Source organism: Rhinolophus sinicus, chromosome 12 (genome assembly GCF_057876585.1).
Source record: "Rhinolophus sinicus isolate RSI-liver-muscle chromosome 12, RSI-T2T, whole genome shotgun sequence".
NCBI lineage: Eukaryota > Metazoa > Chordata > Mammalia > Chiroptera > Rhinolophidae > Rhinolophus > Rhinolophus sinicus.
Genome location: NC_142512.1, coordinates 44758299 through 44779618, shown reverse-complemented (window position 1 = coordinate 44779618; position 21320 = coordinate 44758299). Strand labels below are relative to the sequence as shown.

General features: G+C 42.4%; 1 protein-coding gene across 4 annotated transcripts in view; it reads right to left on the bottom strand.

The window, feature by feature from the left end:
• The window catches only part of MAP3K3 (mitogen-activated protein kinase kinase kinase 3), a 54606-nt gene extending 33952 nt beyond the window's left edge, over positions 1-20654 (bottom strand). For 2 of the 4 annotated variants that reach the window (XM_019732915.3, XM_019732916.3), the window contains exons 1-3: positions 20331-20465; positions 11501-11622; positions 738-778 (exon numbers count right to left, since the gene is read on the bottom strand). In XM_019732915.3, the coding sequence (XP_019588474.1) occupies positions 738-778; positions 11501-11622; positions 20331-20334 (167 nt within the window). In that variant the 5' untranslated portion in view covers positions 20335-20465. Of the gene's footprint in view, positions 1-737; positions 779-9758; positions 9852-11500; positions 11623-20330 lie in introns of all 4 variants that reach the window. The other 2 variants (XM_019732913.3, XM_019732914.3) reach the window with 2 other exon arrangements.
• Between the last annotated feature and the right edge of the window lie 666 nt (positions 20655-21320).

Sequence of the window (21320 nt, the reverse complement as noted above, 5' to 3'; positions counted from 1 at the left end):
CATGCCACATATACGCACACACAGGGGCCCAAACATCCCAGGACCAGAGTTCTTATGGTTTTTAGAAATTTTTCTTTAAATAACTTGAGACATTACGTGGAATCATATTTTTCTCCATTGAGAAGTCTACCTTGCCTTCCTACAAAAAAACCAAAAAACCGAAATACTGACAATGGAGAAAAGGACATAAGCGTTTTGCAACATTAGTTTCACTTCCCTAACAAGGTAAGATATAGAATCTAGACTGAAAAACTCCCTCTTTCTATGTCCTCAAATGATCTGAACTCCTTCACAACTGAGGGACTTGATGAAGCTTCCCATGACATAGAGACATTATAAAAAAACGTCCAATTCACCAACCTGGCCCCTGCTGTGGACAAAGCCAGAGCCAGTCTACCGGGGATGGGAATGGCCCCACGTCACAGGAGAACCCTGATGTCCCTTTAATGCCCACAGGTGACAATGTCAGTATGTCTGGAAGCCATGCCTTTGAGTAGGGCTGGAGTCCCGACTTCCTCCCCTAGCACACAGGCAGGCCTCCCAGGGGCAGAACAAGAGCAGAAGAGTAAAACATCAGCAGTTGTAATGACTTCCAGTTCTAAGACCAGAAACAAGTTCCACTGGAAGGCCAGGCCACGAGTGAAACTTTCCCTTACACCCAGTCAACCCCATCGTCCAGCCAGTGACCCACAGGGATCACTCCAGAGACGTAACCACGTATCAGAAGACAGACTTACCTCCTCTCCCCGTTGTGCTCAAACTTGATTCTGACGTCACTCTGCCAAAGGAATGATAGACAGGTTAGCAGGTTCTCTGGCGCGTCACCCCCAGATAAGCCTCAGGCAGTCCTTCAGCAACGTGAAGCAAACATCCCTGACCACTCCTGTTCCAACTTCTCTACCCCACAGACATTCCTCCCAATGAGCTGGAGCCTGCCAGTTCTAACTTCGGGGGCACCAAAGCTCTGGGGACAAGATCCCTAGGTGGCTGCCTGGCTTAGTTGCTTTGCTCTGACATCTTATCCCTCCATATAACCTTCTAGCCAGGATACCGTTCTTTCTTGGCTGAAGTGACTGAACAGAAATCTTAGTACTGATACTTCCTAGCTATATGACCATAAGCAGGTTACATATCCTGAGTCTAGTTTTTCTATCTGTAGAGTGGGGCTAAACATATTTGCAGATTTGCTATGTAAGTAAAATACCTGATACACAGTAGACATGCAATAAATGGTTGCTGCTACTATTAATTTCCATGATCCTCTCAAGGTTAACCCCAGTGGGGGTAAAGTGGGACCCTGGACAAACCACCTTGTGTAACTGCCCCCAGCCTTATCCGAAATGACTACCAAGGATAGCCTATAACCTCTGGGAAGACAGGGATCACGTCTCTCTTATTTCTGTACCCCCAGTGACAATCAAATGGAATGGTACATAATATTTGTACTTAGCCATATTTGTTAAGTATGTTAATTAATTGGAGAACAGAGTTGAGTGTAAACAACAGAAATAAGAGGAAACAGAAGTTTTAGAATGTCAAATCAAGGAGGAAGAGATATTATAAAGAGCAAACAGCTTGAATGAACTAAATATAACAGGGAAAAGGAAGCGATATTGCAGAAGAAAAAAACAGGTATGGAAGAAAAAGAAAAGTAAGATTGTCAGGAAACTAACAAATAATAGAGATGGAGGAGAAAGTTCACAGTCAGTGAATGCAAATTAATTATACTGAGGAAGACAAATTAAGACTGTGGCTTGGAAGAAAGAAGAGGGTTTCAGAGATCTGAAGATGCGGAACACAGAGCAGACAGATGACAGAAAAGGGAGAGCGTTTCACAGGTAGGATGGGTACATAAAGGACTTCCTTTTCCCAAGATATGAGGGGGCTAGAATTCTTTTCCAGTCCACTGAACTGGACAAATAATTCTAATTTACACTCTATAAATATTTGAGGACCCCAAAGAGCTTTTGTTTATGTAGATTATATCCACTGATATTTGTCATATTAGAAATTAAAATTAAGAAAATTTAAATTTATTTTATCCATTTGAAAATAATTTAAAAACATTACAAGCTAACAAATACATTTTCTATAAAAAATAGCTATGTTTTTAAAAATTTAGTGAAAAAATGCAAATCTTCTCGATGCATGGCATAATAGGAGACAGCTGGATTCTCAGATCAGCTTCTGCTTCGATCTGTTGTGATAATATGTATCATGTAATCTCCGGAAAATTCTTCTGTACATTCTTAAAAGAATGAGGGTGAAAAGGGCAAGTAAGATTTTAGTATGATTATGAAACTAGTTTTGGCCTCATGGACCCCTGAAAGGGTCTTGGGAACCTCCTGGAGGTCCCTAGACCACACTTTGAGAATCACTGAGTTAAAATATAAGTTTACCATCCTCTAACCCATTATTTTAAAGACAAAGTAACACGCTCAGAGAGCTTAGTGTCCCTGAAAAGTTCATCTACTAAACAGTGCAGAGCAAAGGTTCCCTGAAGAACAGGTCTGTGACGTGACAACTCTTCAAAATGTAGCCCTGATATAGACCTCTCATTCCTTAATCTAACATATGGACCACTTTATCCATGAATAATATATGACAATAACTAACATTTATTGGCATATACCATGTACTAAGACTTGTTCTAAGCATGTTAAATGTATCAATTAGACTCATCCTCACAACAGGTACTATTATTATCCCTATTTTACAGAAGAAATTGAGTTACAATGAGGTTAAATAAGTTTGCTCAAGGTCATGATGCTTGTAAAAGAGCCAGGAATCGAACCATGGAAGCCCAGCTCTTAACTACCATGCTATGCTATAACTTAAGCACTGCACAGGCAAAGGAGGTTTATTTTACTTACAGATGCAGGGCCTCAATGAGAGCACTGAAAGAAGGAAACAATCAAAGGATCTTTTGTGATACTACTTTTTGGAACTCCTGGAGGAGAGAGAAAGCTCCCCATTTCTGGGGTAATACAATGGAGTCAGGACCAGGAGACTGGTCCAATCATGCAGCAAGCTATGATAGAGGCAGTAAATCGGGAAGGCAGTATACCCCACCTGGTCTGCGTTGGGTGAAGAGGTGGGTGGGTGAAGAGGTGGCTTGGTGTACGTGTACGTTGTGTGTGTGTGTGTGTGTGTGTGTGTGTGTGTGCAGGAGAAAGGCTGGGAGGTGCTGCCACAGTGGAAGTTATCATGTAGATTCAAGATCTTTGTGAGTTGATAGCAGTTTTTTCACTGTCTTCTTTCTTTTTCTCCTTCCCTGAAATGCTACAGAGTTACCAAGGCAAGAGGCCTCCAAAGCATGGGCCTGAGATATGCCATCTCCAGCTTCCCCACTATCTCTAGTTCCACAGCTGGCTCTGGAGTAGTCTCAGCGCTTACTATAGATCGCGGTCCTGTCTGTCCCTGCAGGTTAGTTACACATCCTTTCACCTCCTCCTGCTCACAGCCCAGCACACCTTGGTGTAGCTCTCATATTGTTTTTAATTAATAGATTCCATTTTTGGACAGAGTACCCACATACCTGTCCTCCACACAGTTTTCCCTATTATTAACATCTTACATTAGTATGGCACATTTGTTTTTGTTATGATTAATCAATATTGATGTATAACTAAAGTCCATAGTTTATTCAGATGTCCTTAGATTTTTTTCCCCTCTACCAATTTTTATGTAATTTTGTAGCAATAAAAAACACCTAATAACAGCTCTCATTCTTAAACTGGGACAACATTACATTTAGACGCACCTATGAAGGAATCTCTTCAGTCCCTCTGTGGGACTGAAGGACCTAAATTCATTCATGATAGGCCATAATCGAAGCACTATTCTATTAGTCAAAAATTAGTGAATTTAGTCAGAAAGGGAATTAAACTTCTGCCCCAAACCACAAATCACTCTTACTCAAGACTAACCAAGCCTATGATTAGGACGCAGTGTGAGCAAAGATGCCCAGCGCTCTGAATCCCTTCTCTGACGTGGTGACAGCCTTTCAGAGCAGGATGCCGGCCCATGACCAGCTTCCATGTACCACATGGTGTGCCCAAATCTGCCAAATTTCTAAATCTGAGTTTTCCCTGTCAGGCTGACCAAAATAAGCCATGGATAGGAAAGTTCGGATAAAGATAAGTTGATTTAATTCCTTCCTGCCAACCATTCTCCTAGCCTCTCTGAGGTATTTCGAACTGGTGGCCAAGTCCTCTTTCATAACCTCTCTCTTCCCGCCTCTGTGCCTCTACCCCGGCCCAGAGAACCTGCCATCATCACTCTAGCCACTTCTGCTTCTTTGCTGGTTCCTCTTCCTCATGCCCTTCTCCACCCCTCCCCCACATGTGACCTGTTCTTGATGTTTAGACTTTTGCCCTCTGGATTTCTCCCCCTCTCCTCATATCTTCTCCTCTGTAGGAAAAAAATCAGGCAACCTCTAAATAGAAGATTCCCAGATCTCTGTGTCCCATCCCAGCCTCTCAAGCTAAACTTCATCTGTCTGCCATGTATTTGAGGCCGATATGTCATCATTACAAATGTAGCGCTAGCGTTAAATTGTCTGGCTTCAAATCCTGGCTCTATAAACTCTTAGTTACTACGTGACCTTGAACTTGTTACTAACTCTGTGAATCAGTTTCCTCATCTGTCAAGTGGGAATAGTGATAGAATCTATCTCATGGAGTTATCAAAACAATTAGATGAAATAATTGATAAAGATATGAGAATAGTACCTGATACATCACAAGTGCTCAATAAATAATACAAGTCCATTATCCTTTAGCCAAAACCCTTGGAGCCCAAAGTGTTTCAGAATGTACTTTGGATTTAGAGAGGCGGTATGGTACATATTCTATGTATTATGTGACAGCTCCCCCCAGGGGGAGGGTGTCTGGGACAGCACTTCCATGGCAGAGACAGAATGCTCACAGGGGTCCCACGTACTGCTTAGCCTCTTGAGGTTAGTTCTGGGCTTTGTGACTAGCTCTGACCAAGAGCTGGGAACAGAATTGAGTTTCTAGACTCTTCCATGATAGCCACATGTTCCAGGTCAGGTGGTGTAGCATAGCATATACCATGCTATGCTATAACTTAAGCGGAGCTTAAGTTCAGTGGCGCTACCCTCAATTAGGGTCTTTAAGTGACTGTGAGGGATACTGTCCTCCCCTTCTCTATATTGGACATATTGTGTTAAGTCACTAAGATTTAGGGTTTATCTGTTAACACAGCACAAGTTAGCTTTTGTAGTGAAAAGTATGAATATTCACAATTAAGTGTTCTAAATAAAGACTATAAGTAGCCCTGTGTTCATTCATACCAGGGTTTGCCACAAATTTACCAAAAAAAAAAAAAGCCTTTCAGTTTGCAGTACTGTTTGGATTTCAGAACTGCAGATAAGGGACTCCCTGTGGACCTGCAAAAAGCACACACACATATATGCACACAATCTGAGTTTTCCCTGTAATCTCAAACTCAATCTAGCTACACCTGTCTGCATCAACTACGCTCCCAAACTAGTCTCCCTTCTCAGTGTTGCTATTTCTAACATTGGTACCACTGCTCTCTTGGCTACAGGCTCAAACCTCTCCGTTCTGCTTGACTCTTTGCTTTCTTTCCCCTCCTCACAGCCAGATAGCAAGTTCCAATTCTCCCTTCAAAGGCCTCCAGTATAAGACTCTGCTGCCCATTCTCTCCATCATCACTCTCGTTGAGCCCCTTTCCCCTCACTCCTGGATTCCTAAAGCAGCTCAGCATTTCCGGACACCCCTTTCCATCACATTCTACATTTCTCTACAATTTCAGTCATCTTAACCACTGCTTTCATCATGTCCTTTCCTTGTTCAAAAAGTAATAAGTGATTCCCATGACGTTAGGGAATGAAGTCCGAATTCTTAGCTATCATTCAAAACCCTCCAGAATTTAAGCTCATTCAGTTTACCTAACCATCTTACATTGTTTGTTCTCAACAGGAACCCTCTCCAGAAAGATCAATGTCCACCTCATTTCCTGAAATACGCTATATTCATTCCTTCCCATAGGCCTTTCATCATTCAGTTTCCCGACCTGGAATGCCACTCTTCTTCCTTTCTACTTAACTAAACTTTTACCGCCTTGTTCAAGTGCCACCTCCTCCAGAAAAGACTCTGTAACTCCTTCGGTCCAAGTTCATCTTTCACTTTTCCAGCCTCCTATAGCACTATCTGTATCATATATTTAGGCATAGTCACATTCGACCTTTGTTTCTTTTCTGTATGTGAATTTCTCATTTCCCGCTAAGACTACATGTTTCCTAGGATACAGGGAACATAACTTACATTTATTTTGTATGGCTAAGAAACTTCATTATAGGCACATGTTGAACTAATGGAGAGGTGGCACAGCTACTGAGAAAAATGTTCCAGTACAAAACTTCAGGTCTAGGCAGGTTCAAGTCCCCTGCTCACCACACCCAAATGGTGAAAGGAACAGTGAGAGCCACACCCAGAAAAAGGAGAGTGCAGGTATCTGGGGTGAGCTACAGATTTGGGAACTCAGCAGAGGCAGTAATAGTAACAAATAACGACACCAAACTTAAGCAGAAATGATGTTCTCAAAGTTTGAACTCAACAATTGAACACGTAACCCAATAGGGCTCCCAAGAATCCAAAAGACTCGAACTATTTATTAAACAAAGGTTTGTGAACTAATTTGATTTGGCAAAGGCCTCAGCTAACCATCAGGCCTGGTACCCTCTGATTCTGTAGGGCTTTCTCCCCAATATTTGCTATATACCTTTGATGGCTCCCATACCTTTGGCTTTGGAGACCTTGTTTTGTCAAAGATAGTAAAATAAATGAGAAGAAAAAGAAAAGGGCAACAAAAATCATTTTATTTGTAAGTGTGACTCAGGAAAGTCCTAAGAGGTCAGTGGAAGACATGATTACAAAGCAGCTTCTTACAAAACAGAATACCAGGCTTGTGTATTGCTTTACGTTTTATTTTCAAACTGGCCAGCCTCTCTTATCAACAACCCTTGAGAGACAAACGAAGTCCTGAAGAGCCAGGTCTATCCCCGTAAAAGCAAAAGACAGCCTGCTGAATCACTGACCCTGCTGGGGCAACAGCTCCTAGAATTCTCCTCCTCTAGAACTGAGCCAAGAGTCCGGCCCTGCTTGTGCCTGCTGTGAAGAAAGCACTTTGCTCATTCTGAAGCACCCACTAGTGAATATCTGGAGGGTCGGACCGAGAGCCTGGGCTCTGTTTAAGCCTCAACCTACCATTTGTGTATGACTTGAGGGAAACAGAAATCTGTGGAAATAAGGATTTTATTTCTTCCTCCACTAGGATTTTCAGAAATTAGGCTAGCTTCAGAGGTCTGTAAAGGACCATCAGATAGACAGTAATGACAATCCAATAAAGGTAGGAAAACTTAACCCTTCGAATGCATGACAGTATACGTAATTCTGGCTAAAAGCATCCACTAGAACTCATAAATACCCACAATGCCAGAATGTAACAGACGTGATGTAATCACTACCATTTTTATTTGTTTTACAATGTACAAAATGCTCTATATTCTGCCCATGATCTTAAACCAGCTTGAAGAGGTAAACACAGGGGGTATTATTGTCTCTATGTTTCAGATGGCAATACTGAGCTTTAGAAAGGTTACTGGACTTATACGCAGTCAAATTACTGTGAGCTGGAGTCAGGAGTTCTGGGTTTGCTTCCTGGCTCTACTCAATATCTTTGCACAAGCACTATGTATACTTTCAAGTATTATACACGTTTATAGTTGTTATTCCTGTTAACTGTTGTTGTAGAAAGTCCTCTGTAAATTGTAAAAGCCTATGTTAATGGATTATTAACAACTCAATGACTTACTTCTCCACCAGGGCTCTTTTCACTACACTAAGCTGTCAACCTCTCAGAGAAACAGCACCTTTGATTATGAAGCGCTGTGAGTTGATAGCTGTTAAAAGGATGCTACACGTCACTAGCCACAGGCCCCAGGCACATTTAGGATGCGCCATGTGCCTAAGAATGTTCGGCCAGCGCTAACCAGGCTGTAGGCTGTGAGAGACCCAATGCCCAGGAGGAGAACACAGAGAACACAAACCCCACCTCCTAGCAACTAGTTCACTGCTGAGCACCTCACTGCCCACGGACTTCCATAGCTGCTCAGATGCTTAGCTGTTCTCAAGCGCATTCTCCTTTTCAATCAGTTACCTAGCTGCTTACTTAGGGAAGAGGATGTCTGAAGTCCTGCCAAGCAGAGATATTAAATTAGGTTTTCCAGTTCTTCCAGGCCTCAGCCCCGAAATAATTCTGCCAATGAACCCACAGCTCCTCTGGCTTTCCTTGCTATACTAAGCTTGAGACCCACGAAGCTGTGCCAATCTCAGCTCTGCCTTGTAGCCAGCATTACCATTTTCACACTAAAGAGCTGTTTGCCTCTGCCAGCACCATCCTACCCCTAAATAAACAACCTTTCCTGCTGGTCAAAATACTCCATTACTTTCAACTAGGACTCTGCAATTTGAATCTTTAGCCCAGCTGGACATCTTTTAGCCATTTAAAGTAGGTTTTGATCTTTCATTCCTCTTTTCTCCTAAGCATGGACCTTCTGGCAGAAGAACTGGAATGGAGAAAACCATTTCATTCTATCCCAAGCCCAAGTGAACAAAAACAAGAAGAGTAATACATGTGAGTTCACTCTGCGAATTGTAAAATCCTGTTAACAGATTATTAACATCTCCCGACTCTTAGGTTGGTCTCTTTCCATTACACTCCGCTGTAAGAGGTTACTCGGCGGTAACCTCCTTGCCATAGGTTCCCCCCACCCCCATCCCCACTCACCCATCTTTCCTAGAAATGAGACTTTCTCCCTCTTCCTGCCTTCAGGAAGAATATTTCTCCTGGTCAGAAGCTGAATATCTGCTACATCTCCCAGGACAGACCATTCCCTAACCTTGACTTTATTAGGAGGAAAAGCCATCTTGACATTTTCATTGCCCTTTTACCCGATATTAGCATAAAATGTTGAGCCTCAGTTTCTAAACAGCCATACTCCTTCCCTAGCGTCGCAAGCTTATGACAGCATATAGAAGCTCATGACTCGTGTGAAGGAATGAACGTGTCAATGAATCGTTAAACATTTCTAAGCACGGACTTAATCTCTTGCCCAACAAATCAGTAGTCCCTTATGTAGTACATACAGTTGTGCTGTCCGAGACAATAGCCACTAACCACAGGTGGCTATCTCAATTTAAAAGATTAAAATAAAATTTAAAATTCAGTTCCTCAGTTGCTCAGCAGCTACATGTGGCTAGTGGCTACTGCATCGGACAGCACAAATACCGGGGGTGCCAAAAAAATGTATACACATTTTAAGCGATGTTATCTATGTATTACTTTTTGAAGTTGAATTGAATTACATAGCAATGTGTAGTATGACGTTCACTGAAAAGATGATGTTAATCAAATGAATGCTACGTCATTCACTGTATTACAATTTTAATACAGTTTTTTCCTTTCTTAAAATGTGTCTACATTTTGGGGGCACCCTCTGTCTGTACCATTTCGATCATCACAGGGAGCTTAACTGTACGGCACTGACAGAGGCTGCTCATGAACAACAGTACAGGGGTCATGAGTAACCAATGCTCCCTGCAAATCCACTGAAACGACTTGTCTGGGAAATGGACTCCTCACTCTTCTAGCACTGGTATCATGTTTACAAGCACATTTTAGCTTTAACGGGTAATTTGGTTCCTTACCAAAAATTTCTTTTTCTCACTGGCCCCTGCACATGAGCTTGCGGTTACTGGGGGGCTGTTCAGAAGGGCTGAGCTGCTGCTGTTGTGTTTTTTCTTTAAAAACAAAAAAACTGAGGTTAATAATTTGAATCCTCCATGTAACAGAAAAAGTTTGACAATATTCAAGTAGATTGTGGATCCAAAGAGCCAGTACCTCTTGCTAAGATTACTTCCTAACCAATAGTCAATCCTTCTCACAGCCTTATACCGTTATAACCACTGACTTCACTCCAGTAACAGCAGCAGGCACAGTAAAAGATCAGGACTTTTCTTATAATAGCTTTTAGGCTCTAAACAGAAGAAGGATTTCTAAAAGGTAATCCCCCTTCAAGGATCACTCAGGTACCACTCTATCTGTCTTCTTTCCAGGCTGGTCCTTTTGGGCCTCCCAACTCAAGACAGCTTCCCCTTTTTACCTACAAACTGATATCTAGGCTAATAGTCTCGTTTGGAGAAAGATCAGCTGACTGGAGCAGAGTTAGCAAGCACACTCCACATAGGAAGACAGGAAGGAAAGTGAGGTCATTAGGCTCAAGCCTGGGGGAGGGGACTGACTTCTGGTAAAATGTTCCTTCCAAAAGCAGCTTTGAATAGAAATGAACTACAGCAAGGGAGAAGCCACACAATTGGACAGAATAATGTATGAAAATAGTGTAAGAATGGGCCCTATTCTGTTGTTCCCCCAGTTCTGTAAGGTAACCATAAAAAATAAAAGCAGCTTTCTAACCTAATCCTTCTGTTATAACATGAAACAAAAGGACTCAGGGTTCCTAGTTTTCCTAAAGGCAGGAAATACTCTGGGAGGCTATATCTAACAGACCTCAGACAGAAAAAGTTCTAGGGCCTTATGCTTTCTCTAAGAGCCATGGGTAGGTACTTCTCAAGAACTGGGAGACAAGGTATAAATAAGGAGAGAGAAGCTTAGCTGATAACAAAGAGAACATGGGCAAATTTCCATCAAACACCCCAAACACAGCCATCTGATACGGCACTAGATACACACTAGGGAGGAAAGTTCCCCATCATTCACTCCTCTCTGTCGGCCAAAGTACCCAGGAAACAGGGAGGTAAAGGACATTGCAGGTGAGAAGGTTCTCAACAGCATGTAAGTTTAAATGTTAACAAAAATAAAAGTTGTTTTCCTAAAGAAGCACACAACTCTCAATAAAACAGGCACTCTCAACTATCTGAATTAATAAGGGGAAACAACTGTAGACAACAATAATAACATAATCACTCATTGTTATCTGTAGAATATATTATATGACATTTTATGAAATACATTTCCATTTCTAATTATATTTTACATAACCTAGTTCTAAAATTAATTAATTTTTCCTGAGTACATACTGTAAGGTAGCTAAAAACCTTCTGAGTTAGGAATCATGAATCTGGATAAAATATTCATCAAATAATCAGTGAAAGAAAAATTATATGAATACTGTCCCCATAATAAGCAAAGGAATTATTCTTATTCTCCACAGATGAAACACTATCCACATGGCCAGATGCACAAGGCTTTGGGACTCCAGATCATGTCCCACATCTGGTGGGTACATATCACTTACCACTTCACATATTGTGAAAAGAGGGGTCCAATAGCATTTAAGCCAGGTATTAGAGTATTCTTGCCTTCTCAAATATTTCCCATCTGAAAACTCCTCCCCAGCAAATTTTGTTAAGTCTGCCAGGGCCACACACACCTGCCTATTTGGGTGACCTGTGTCTTTGCTCTTCATGGTCTCATATCCAGGCACCCGGGGACGTCGGCTCATCTGGAGGGCCACCAGATCCTTCATGATCGAGTTCAATGCCTCCTGTTCGTCTGCAACGAAAGACAGCACATGGGTTAAGATACTTTAATACAGACCAGCAAAGTACTTTCACAAATTACATGACTAACACTCAGGAAGTTCTACCCAGGTAAAATGACAGTCTATACTATAATTACATGAACATGTCTCTGAAAAGTAGATAACTGAGGTCAGACTCTGGAGCTTGAATTTCAATGGATTCTTAATCAGATCTCTGGCAGCGATATTTACCAATTCACTGGGGGCAAGGGACGTGCTCAAACAGAGCACTTCTTACAGTGCCAGAGAAACTCAACCAGGAAAAAGAGGTGAAAAGTTGGAGTAAACTGAAGAACAACACGGCACAGTGTGGTAGGGGAGTAGCGAAAAAACGAATTCATGGAGAGATGATTATGGGACAGAGTCAGTCACACACTTATTCTTAAAGCATCATATATAAGCAGGAGAACACATTTTAATAGACCAAACAAGGACCTCAGGTAGCTGCTTTGAACAGAAGTTGTCTTACAAGCCTGGCCTTTGAATGCCCTCCTCCCAACTCGTTACAAGTTTATAGGCCTTCTGCTTCCCATAGGGAAGTCAAAAGGCAGTGCCATTGTTTTTCTTCCCTAACCGACCAAAGCAATGCATTGTCTCTGTTTTACTGGCATTACTTTTAATCCGCTTTTCTTGAAATATCCTAGAGCACTAGAGTTCTCATGCATTGAAAACAACTGACCAAAACCCAGAACCCAAACCAGACCAATTCCATGTTTTACAAAATTCTCCCAGGTCTTTCAAGAGATCCTTGTTTATTCAAATAGCATTTGGGAGTTGAAAATAAATAAATCTGTTGATCTGGAAAAGAACATGAGGGATGAGTTGCTAACACTTGCTTCGGTGACAAGTGAGTCACTTGGGGACTTGCGGCACACCTTAAAAGAATCAAGTACAAAAGACTCCACCCAAGGACAGTGTCTATCTTCTGCCCTTTATCATTGTCCCTTGGAAATACTCTAATATCCTGTGGAAACGAAAGAACAGCATGAAGTTAGCAAGTAAAATTGCACTATTTGCTTCTCCCCTCTTCCTAGACAAAATCTGCTCAGGTGCCCTTCATGCCCTCTGACGAGGTGCAGGAAAGGAAGGAGAAGGTGCCTATGAAGAGGTTTCTGCCTGCTCAGAAAAGTGAAATTAGATTTAAAACTTGCAGGAAAAACATGAGTAGTTTCCCATCTAATTCCACTTCAAAACGTATGCAAAAGTATGTATGAGAGTGGTACAGCTGTAGCATCAAAAGGATGTGGTAAATGGGATATGCATGAGGAAAAAGTTGGTATTTACAGAAACACATTTGTCAAAACTAAAACACATATATTCCAGCAATTATTTCACATTTTATAACAAGTTCCCTCCTTAAAGAAAGGGAACTTGCTTGTTTTTTCAGTCGTTTGTTTGGTATTTTAACCTCCCAACCAAGGTTTAAAAACTAAAACATAACATCTAAGCTAGGAAGATTGGCATATATACGAGGTGTGATCAAACAATAGGGTGAGTGTTTAAAAAAAAATTATTACAGTAAAAGATACATTGCCAATAATCCCCCTCAAAATACTCCCCCTTGCTTCGAACACACTTACCCCCTCATTCTTGCCACTTTCTGAAGCAGTTCTGGAAGTCCTCTTTCGTGAGTGTCTTTAGTTGCGCTGTTGTGGCTGCCTCGATGTCCTGAATCATTTTGACTTTGGGGAAGAGCCAGAAGTCGCACGGTGCCAGATCCAGTGAATAAGGTAGATGAGGACACACTGTAATGTTTTTATTTGACAGAAATTGCCGAATACGAGAAGTGATGCTATACCAGATGAGCCTTTCTGTTGTGATCAAAGAATACGGTGAATCCGTTGGATAGCTGAGTGCCATCCAACGGAAAGGCAGGGATCTTCAATATGGGAAGCAGCATGCCAAACTTTAATAAGTGTGTGACAAGTTTCAACCTGTTCAATGCAGTCAGTCGGGTGTGAGCTACAGTTGAGAAAAGGTGTATTTTAAAGTGTGCTGTAAATCATCCTCCATCATGACAACGCACCGTGTCACACATTGTTTCTGGTATATGGCAATTTCTGTCAAAAACATTACGGTGTGTCCTCCTCCACCTTATTTACTGTATCTGGCACTGTGCGACTTCTGGCTCATCCCCAAAGTCAAAATGATTCAGGAGATCGAGGTAGCCACAACAGCACAACTAAAGATACTCACGAAAGAGGACTTCCAGAACTGCTTCAGAAAGTGGCAAGAACAATGGTATAAGTGTGTTTGAAGCGAGGGGGAGTATTTTGAAGGGGATTAATGGCAATGTATCTTTTACTGTAATAATTTTTTTTTATTTAAACATTCACTGTATTGTTTGATCACACCTCATATAGTTGTGTGTGTGTGTGTGTGCACATACTGAAGGTGCCAAAAAAAATGTATACAAGTGGACACTTTTGTCGATGTTGCTCAAGCAGTTCACCGTAATCAGAAGTGTCTGGACGTTGTTGGTAACCACTTTGAGCACCTCTTGTAATTGCAGAAGTCAAATGTGACTTGTATTCATCTTTTGTTATCGGTATATATTGAGCATTACAATTTAAATAGTTTTTTCTTTTCTTAAAATGTGTGTACATTTTTTGGCACTCTCTGCATATATATGCTTACATATTAAGTTGGCTTACATACTATTAAATACATTTGTATAAAATTATTGGGCCAATAAACTGGGGTCAATATAAGGAAGATTATGATTAGGCAGGTGTTTTCTGAGGAGCATCTAGTGATGTTCCTAACAGCAGAATGCTTGGAATTTTTCAATATCAAGGTAACCACCTTTAGAATTGAGGATTTCAATTTTCTCAACTCAGAAACTGAACCAAGATGTTTGTGAATACACACACGCAGACACACATATGCTTTTCAAGTGAAACCCATGACAAGTAGACTAGAGAAGTTATTTCTAATTCTGTATAAGATGATGCTATTTATTATAAGAGCTGGTTTATCAGGTTGACAAATTCTGTTTTCCAGGAAGCTAACCAATTCCTGGCATTACTTAATGGATAAACTTGTTTGGTCGCTCTAGTGCTGAGAATACTCTAGAGGAATGGTTTGGCACTATCTCTTGAAATCAGGACAACTGACACAAGTGAAACAGGGTTATAGAATCTGATTCTGTGTCAAAATCAAATACATTGCTAGAGGCAGACAGATTCTTAAACTGATACCACAAACTGAGGACAAGGATAAAGACAGGAAGTAAATCAAGTGGCTCTTTTAGGTATTTCTTCCTGGATTGAGATTTTAAATGAATTATCAGCACTCCAATATGAGATTCCTTAAAAAAGTGAAAACACAACAAACGAAAATTTTGAAAGAAAATAGCAGCTTTCTTAGAGTGTAGCAGTCAGTTTATGGACTTTGAAGTCAGAAAGACCCGGATTTCAGGAGACCTTAAACAAATCACTCATTCTCCCGACACCTCAATTTCCTCATCTGTAAAATAGAGAAATTTAAGTATCATTTCACAGAGCTGCTGTGAGAGTTAAAAGAAAAAGAAATAGCTTGCAAATTACTCTTCGTGGTACCTAATACTTAGTAATGCTAAAAAATACTGGCTATTATTATTGCCAATGGAAAAAGGTCAATAGGAAAAGACTGAAGGCCACTTTATCCTAATACTTAATTTTATTCCTGAATTTTCATTAATCATTAACAATAACTATTTACTGAGTACCTATCATGTATTATACATTAGTTTTGAAAGCTACTTCAAGGTATTCAAACTCTAGGGGTAAAAAGATAAACAACACACAAATATGATATTATACAAGTAAAGAGACCAAATTAGATGGTACACAAACTACAGGGCATAAACACAGGTTTAAAATTTTTTTTACAGCGTCAGTAGCAAGAGGTTGTAGATGATTTTACATAATTATTAACAGAATAAAGATTCTTTCAGAAAAGCAAATTGTTCTAGCTATGCAGGAGCGCTTACAAAATGAACTGAGGAGGAGAAAGGAAATGAAAGCAAGTGGGGGGAGAAAGGACAAAAAGGGACTGCTCTTCAGTGAATTATAATCCTTATCGGGTAAGGTAGAAAGAAGCTATGCTAGCAAAGAACCCTTTAAAGAAGACTGGAAAAAACAAATGCGACATCACAGAAGCCAAGAGCAAAGAAGGGCAGTGGCAAGCGTAGTTCAGGCAGGTCTAATAGAGTGGTGGAGGCAGAAACAAAATTTTACAGGGAATCAAGAAACTGGGGATTAAAAGAAAATTGGAAGTTGTGGAAATCAACAACTCACTTGTGAACTTTACAACAAGTTGAGGCAGGGGTAATAGTTAGTGTGCTATAACCTTGAAAAGATTTCCTGAGGATGGGGGTGGTCTGACACACTTGAAAGCTACCAGGAAGAAGCACAGAGGAAGAAGTTAATTCTAGAGATTAAGAGGTTAAGAATTTCGAGGGGAGGAGTAGTCATAGAAAATAGAAAAGGATCTATGAAACAAGGATTAGAGTTGAGGCTTAAAAAGTAGAAGCTCTTAAGCAGTCTTAAGCAGACAGCTATCCATAATTATCCAGCAGTACGTACTTTTTCTTCTTTTGATACCCTGACCTACCTATAGTATCTCTGGGGTGCCAGGCAACACACTCCTATCTCTTTAGCTCCATCAGGAAGTCATCTTCCAGACCTAGCTATTACTTCTACCTAAAAGCAGGGTCTTAAGGCATTCCCATTTATGAATTCCCTTGGCTAAAAACCCAGAAAAGTTTCCAGAAGTACCATGTCCTTCAATAAACATTGTTGTCCCACATTATGTCTCTTCACTATGCCAGACACTCTCTTTTCCACATGTACAAATCCAAAGAAATACTTAAATCTTTGTTTTCACTTAACTAACAATGTTTTTTCTTCATCTTGCCAACGCTCTACCCTACTCTGCCAGGTCGTCTAATCACAGAAATCCTGTGCTTCAGAGTTTCCCTGAGTCAGATTTTACTATCTTACTCTTCATATTTCACACACTCCCACTAACTCCACCCGGCCCATACCTGGGAAAACATCATTTTACAGTAAGTATAAGTAAAAAGGCCTGATCCTCAATTCACAAGAAAGTTTTTTCCTTCAAAGACATGGTTAAACCTTTGCTAGATCTCAAAGTCAAATTCTGCTGTTTATTTTTCTGGAATATAAGAGCCCTTCAATATCAACTGATGGCTCAAAATTTTAAAATACATATTTTTAAATTTTTAAATAAAGTTAGGCCATTGCCTCCTCATAAGAATCAATGTATTATCACTATGTTTTATTTAAATGTATAACAAAATTTACCTAAAGGTCTGGAAACTATAGGATTATGTATTGTCAGTCCTAAAACTACAGAACTGATCTTTCCTCCCGGGTACCTTTACGCAGTTTTGACAAAGTATCACCTACCACACCTCATTGCACTTACTTGTACACCTGCTTCTGGCTCACTTTACCTAACTGTAACTTCCTAAGGACAGGATAAAGGCAGGTACAGGGCCTAACACTTCATCTGACACATAAAAGACAATAAATGGACGAAGAATAAATGGACAGCTTACATAGAACCAAGAAAACTGTTTCTTATCCTTTGTTCACCTAAATAATATTCAGTTAGTTATTTACTTGTTACAAATGCCTAAAATTGTTTTAAAATACAGCTGTCATTTTTTAAAATATCAGAAATCTAGTTCTGACATCGCCATACTGATTCATTATAGTGTGATTCCAACTTCAATGAAAACAGTTACTAACGATTCAGAATCTACACAGGTGGTCAGATTCTAGCCAAACTGAATTGAGACTAACTGGGAGCTCCCAACATCCTGGAAAGGTGTCTATAAATCACAATGTAACTTCAAACCAAGTTATCAAACCAGACCCACACCATCCTTAATCCTATACTCAGTTTACTATAGTTTCCGATAACATTTCCAAGTTGTTATCATATTTTTCAATAATACTTCCCGCTAAGTTTCATATTGCATTTATAAAAAGTCCAAATAAACACTAGCAAATTAATCTTAGACGTTATTAACAGTATTTGCCACTATAATTGCTAAAACTAGGAGAGAATTCTAGCATAACCAAAAAAAAATGACCAATCCCATTTTTTTTAAATAACCACATAGTATCAAAGCCAAAAAAAAGAGAATATTTCCTATTATTTACAGGGATAAGTGTAGTTTCCACTAGAAATTTACTGGGGCTAACAGCCAATATAAAATCTGACATGTTTTTATTACCAACCCAAGTTGTCAAATAGGCTTGAGTTTGGGGCTTAGAACAGCTCAGGAAAATATGACTGTTAACCAAAGAACCTGCAGGGACTCAAATTAGTTTTAGTCCTTTCCTCACTGGACTGGAGTTTAACAAGTGGAATGAAAATATTAGTAAGTCTGTGTTTCTCTCTTATCAACCCCTTGAGTTTACTTAGAACTATAGCAACTAAAAGAAACTAACCAGCCTGGGAATTTGAATTTTCATCATCAATATTACCAAAATGGAAACTATTATTTAAGAGAGAGACGTGTGTGTGTGTGTGTGTATGTGCACATGCACACACATATATCCTTGCTGACCCCTATACAAAGCATATTCAAGAGCCAGGTTCTGGGAGAATTCAGTATTCTGCATGTCAAGGTCATCTACCAAAAAGAGGGAGAATAGTATCAGGGGTGGGGGAAGTGCTGAAGAAAGCCAGGCAGTGGTTTTTAAACCAGATTGCCTAATACACTGCAGCCACCAGGCAAGTTAATTCCTCCATCAAGTGAAACTGACACGGGGACAAATGAGAAGTCGCTGAGATTCTGGTCCTTTTTTCTTTGGGGCTCTGGACCCTACCTATACAGCTCCTTTCCTCCCCATCATTGTCCCTCCTTAGACTCACACACTTAAACTTTTTGAAAATGTCTTGAAATGTGAAAACAGGCTGACATCTATTTTCATGTTAGACAATGAAATGTAGCCAACACATCTGGGCACTCTTAACTGGTTTAGCAGTCCAGAAAGTGGGGAGTGGGGGCTCTGCACCTCCTCAAGTATTTCACACTCCCTTTTGGGACTTAAGACGAGCCCCACAGGACAAAAAGGAAAGACTTATTATTAGAAACACTATCATAAATATAGGTTCAATTCAAAGATTTAGTTTAATCATCAAATTCCAAAACACAAGATAAATGTTTGAAGCCTAAGAAGGATAAGAAGTATTACGTGTCCCATTTACAGTAAATGTTCAATAAGTATGTGTTGAATTATGAATTTAAATACCAGGCCTTACTGGATTCCTTTTCTGCTTACTGTCACAGGAGACTTTCCCCGGGAATGTTAGCACTTCTGAAGTAGAGCATGGGAAGGAAACACTAAGCCCAAGTGAACAAACCCATCCCTTACCATATGAGGGGCAAGCCTGGAATAGAACAAGGCAATTCATTCAAAGCCAGTGTGTAAAGATAGGCGACAAAAGAGTATATGCCTAATGTGACACAGCATACACTTAACCTCCTACAGAAATGACTTGACCTTGCTATAGGGCAAAGCAAACATTAACGTTCCCTCTTTACATGGGGCACTTCACAGATTCAATGAATGGCTCTGCAAAGGATCCTTTCACTGAAGTTTACCCCTTGATTATTCAGGACAATATCGAATACTTTGCAAGTCTTGAGATTGGGCACCACATTATCACAATAACTGACCCAACAAGAGATGCAAAGTACATCTAAAATTTTATCTGCTTCTTAATGCAGTCCAACAGTCATTTGCTAAGTTACCCAAAGGACATGAACTATAATTCAGTTCAAATGTTACGTGTGAAAGACATTAAAAGCTTTTCTTAGATTACGTCTTCACAACAGAAATTGCAAATATTGATAAAAAGGAAATGATTTCATAGACATTCTTTTGTGGAGCAAATGCTTCTCTCAAAAGTTACATAATTTCAAGGCTTCTGCAAGATAAAAATAATGGATGCAAAATACTGCAACCGGATTTCTCAAAAAGTAGGATGTGAATTGTAACTGGTAGTCCCCGACCAATTTCTAACCTCCAGCAATCTGCGTGCAGATCGCATTTCTCAACCGCGCTGTTTATTACAGCGATAGCCGTTTTAATCACCTCCCAGACTATCTCCTCGCACGCCCTCCCCCCTGCGCTGGGGCGCGCACAGGGCTCGAGAGCAAGCCCCGGGAACTCACAGGCTGGCCTGTGTGAGCAAAGGGAAGGAAATGACACAGGCAGGAAAAAAAAGCAAATCAAGGAAAAGACACAACAGCAGCTGGGCCTGCACCAGCCTCCAGCCGGGGCCCCACACTGCGCTCTCGCTCCCCCGCCCTCGGGCTCGCGGTCCGGCTCGCTGCGGCCGGAGCGGGCTGACCCGCCGAGCACCGGCCCTCGATCCCGCCACCGCTTCCTCGGGATGCACCCGCTGCGCGGCCCGGAAGGAGGCTGCCGAGTGGGTTCCGCCTGCCAGGACCGCCCCAGCGGGCCGGGGAGCCAGAACCCCCGCCCGGACCGTGGAGTTACGAGCCGGGCGGGCGGGCTCCGGCGGTCCGCAACCCCGGTCCGGCGGGCTGTCCATGCCTGTCAGGCGGCGGCCCAGGGTCCTCCTCCCCACAGCCCGGGGCGGGGCGACGCGAAGTAGCGCGGGCACAGGCCGGGGCGGTGGCGACACTCACCCATGGTGGCGATGGCGGCGGCGGCGGCTCGGGCCCGAGTGTCACCTCCGCAGCCCGGGCTGCATGCCGGGGGCCCGGGCGGCGGGGACGGCAGCGGGCCTGGCTCCGCGCGGGGGGCGCGGGCTGCCCTCGGGGCCCCCGCCGCCTCCCCAGGCTCCGGCTCCGGCTCCGCCCGCGGCCGGGCGCTGTGGCATGGGCAGGGTGGCCCGCTACATCCCCGGCGCTCCTCTGCTCGGCCCAGCCCGGCTTCGGCGGCGCCGCTTGGCCCGCCCGCCAGCCAGTCCCTCAGTCCCTCAGTCGTTCCGTCCGGCCACCGTTCTCCACCTCAAGAACGCTCCGAAAAACAAACCGCTGGTCGCGCAGCTCGCCCCCTTGCCTGTCACTCAACCCAGCGCTCGCCAATCCAAAGCATGTGCTGCACCATCGTACCACCCCCACTCACTTCACCAGCCAATAACAAGGAGGAAGTCACTGCCCCCACCACCACCCCCTCCAACGCTCTCTTCCCAACACCCTCTCAGCCGCCAGCTAATCATCAGCACCACACGATGAACCAATCCCGCCTACTCTCGCAGGATGCCAATAGGCGAAGCCAAGGCAGTTTCCGAGAGCTATCTACCGCCTGCCAATCATCGAAATAGCGCCCAGTTCTCTCCGCTGCTAGCCAATCACGTAGAGGACTCTGAGCACCCGCCTCTGCACATCCCTCACTGGCTCATCCTCTCTCTCCCCGGGAGGTGTTGGTTGTTCCAATCACGGCTCGCGCGTGAGGCTCCGCCTGCGCTCCCACTCCCGTCAGTCACCCAAGGCTCCGCTGGTGCGCGGGCTGGCGCGGTTCCCCGCCGACTACTTGGGGGCTGCAGTTAGGGATGGAAGCTGGAGGGGCACTTCGGCCTCCCGCCCTCCTGGCTCTCTGCGGTCCCTGCGGTCCCTGAGGCCAGCGTCCTGCCCTATCCTGTGCCCACACAGGGTGTGTAATAAGCAGGGAGG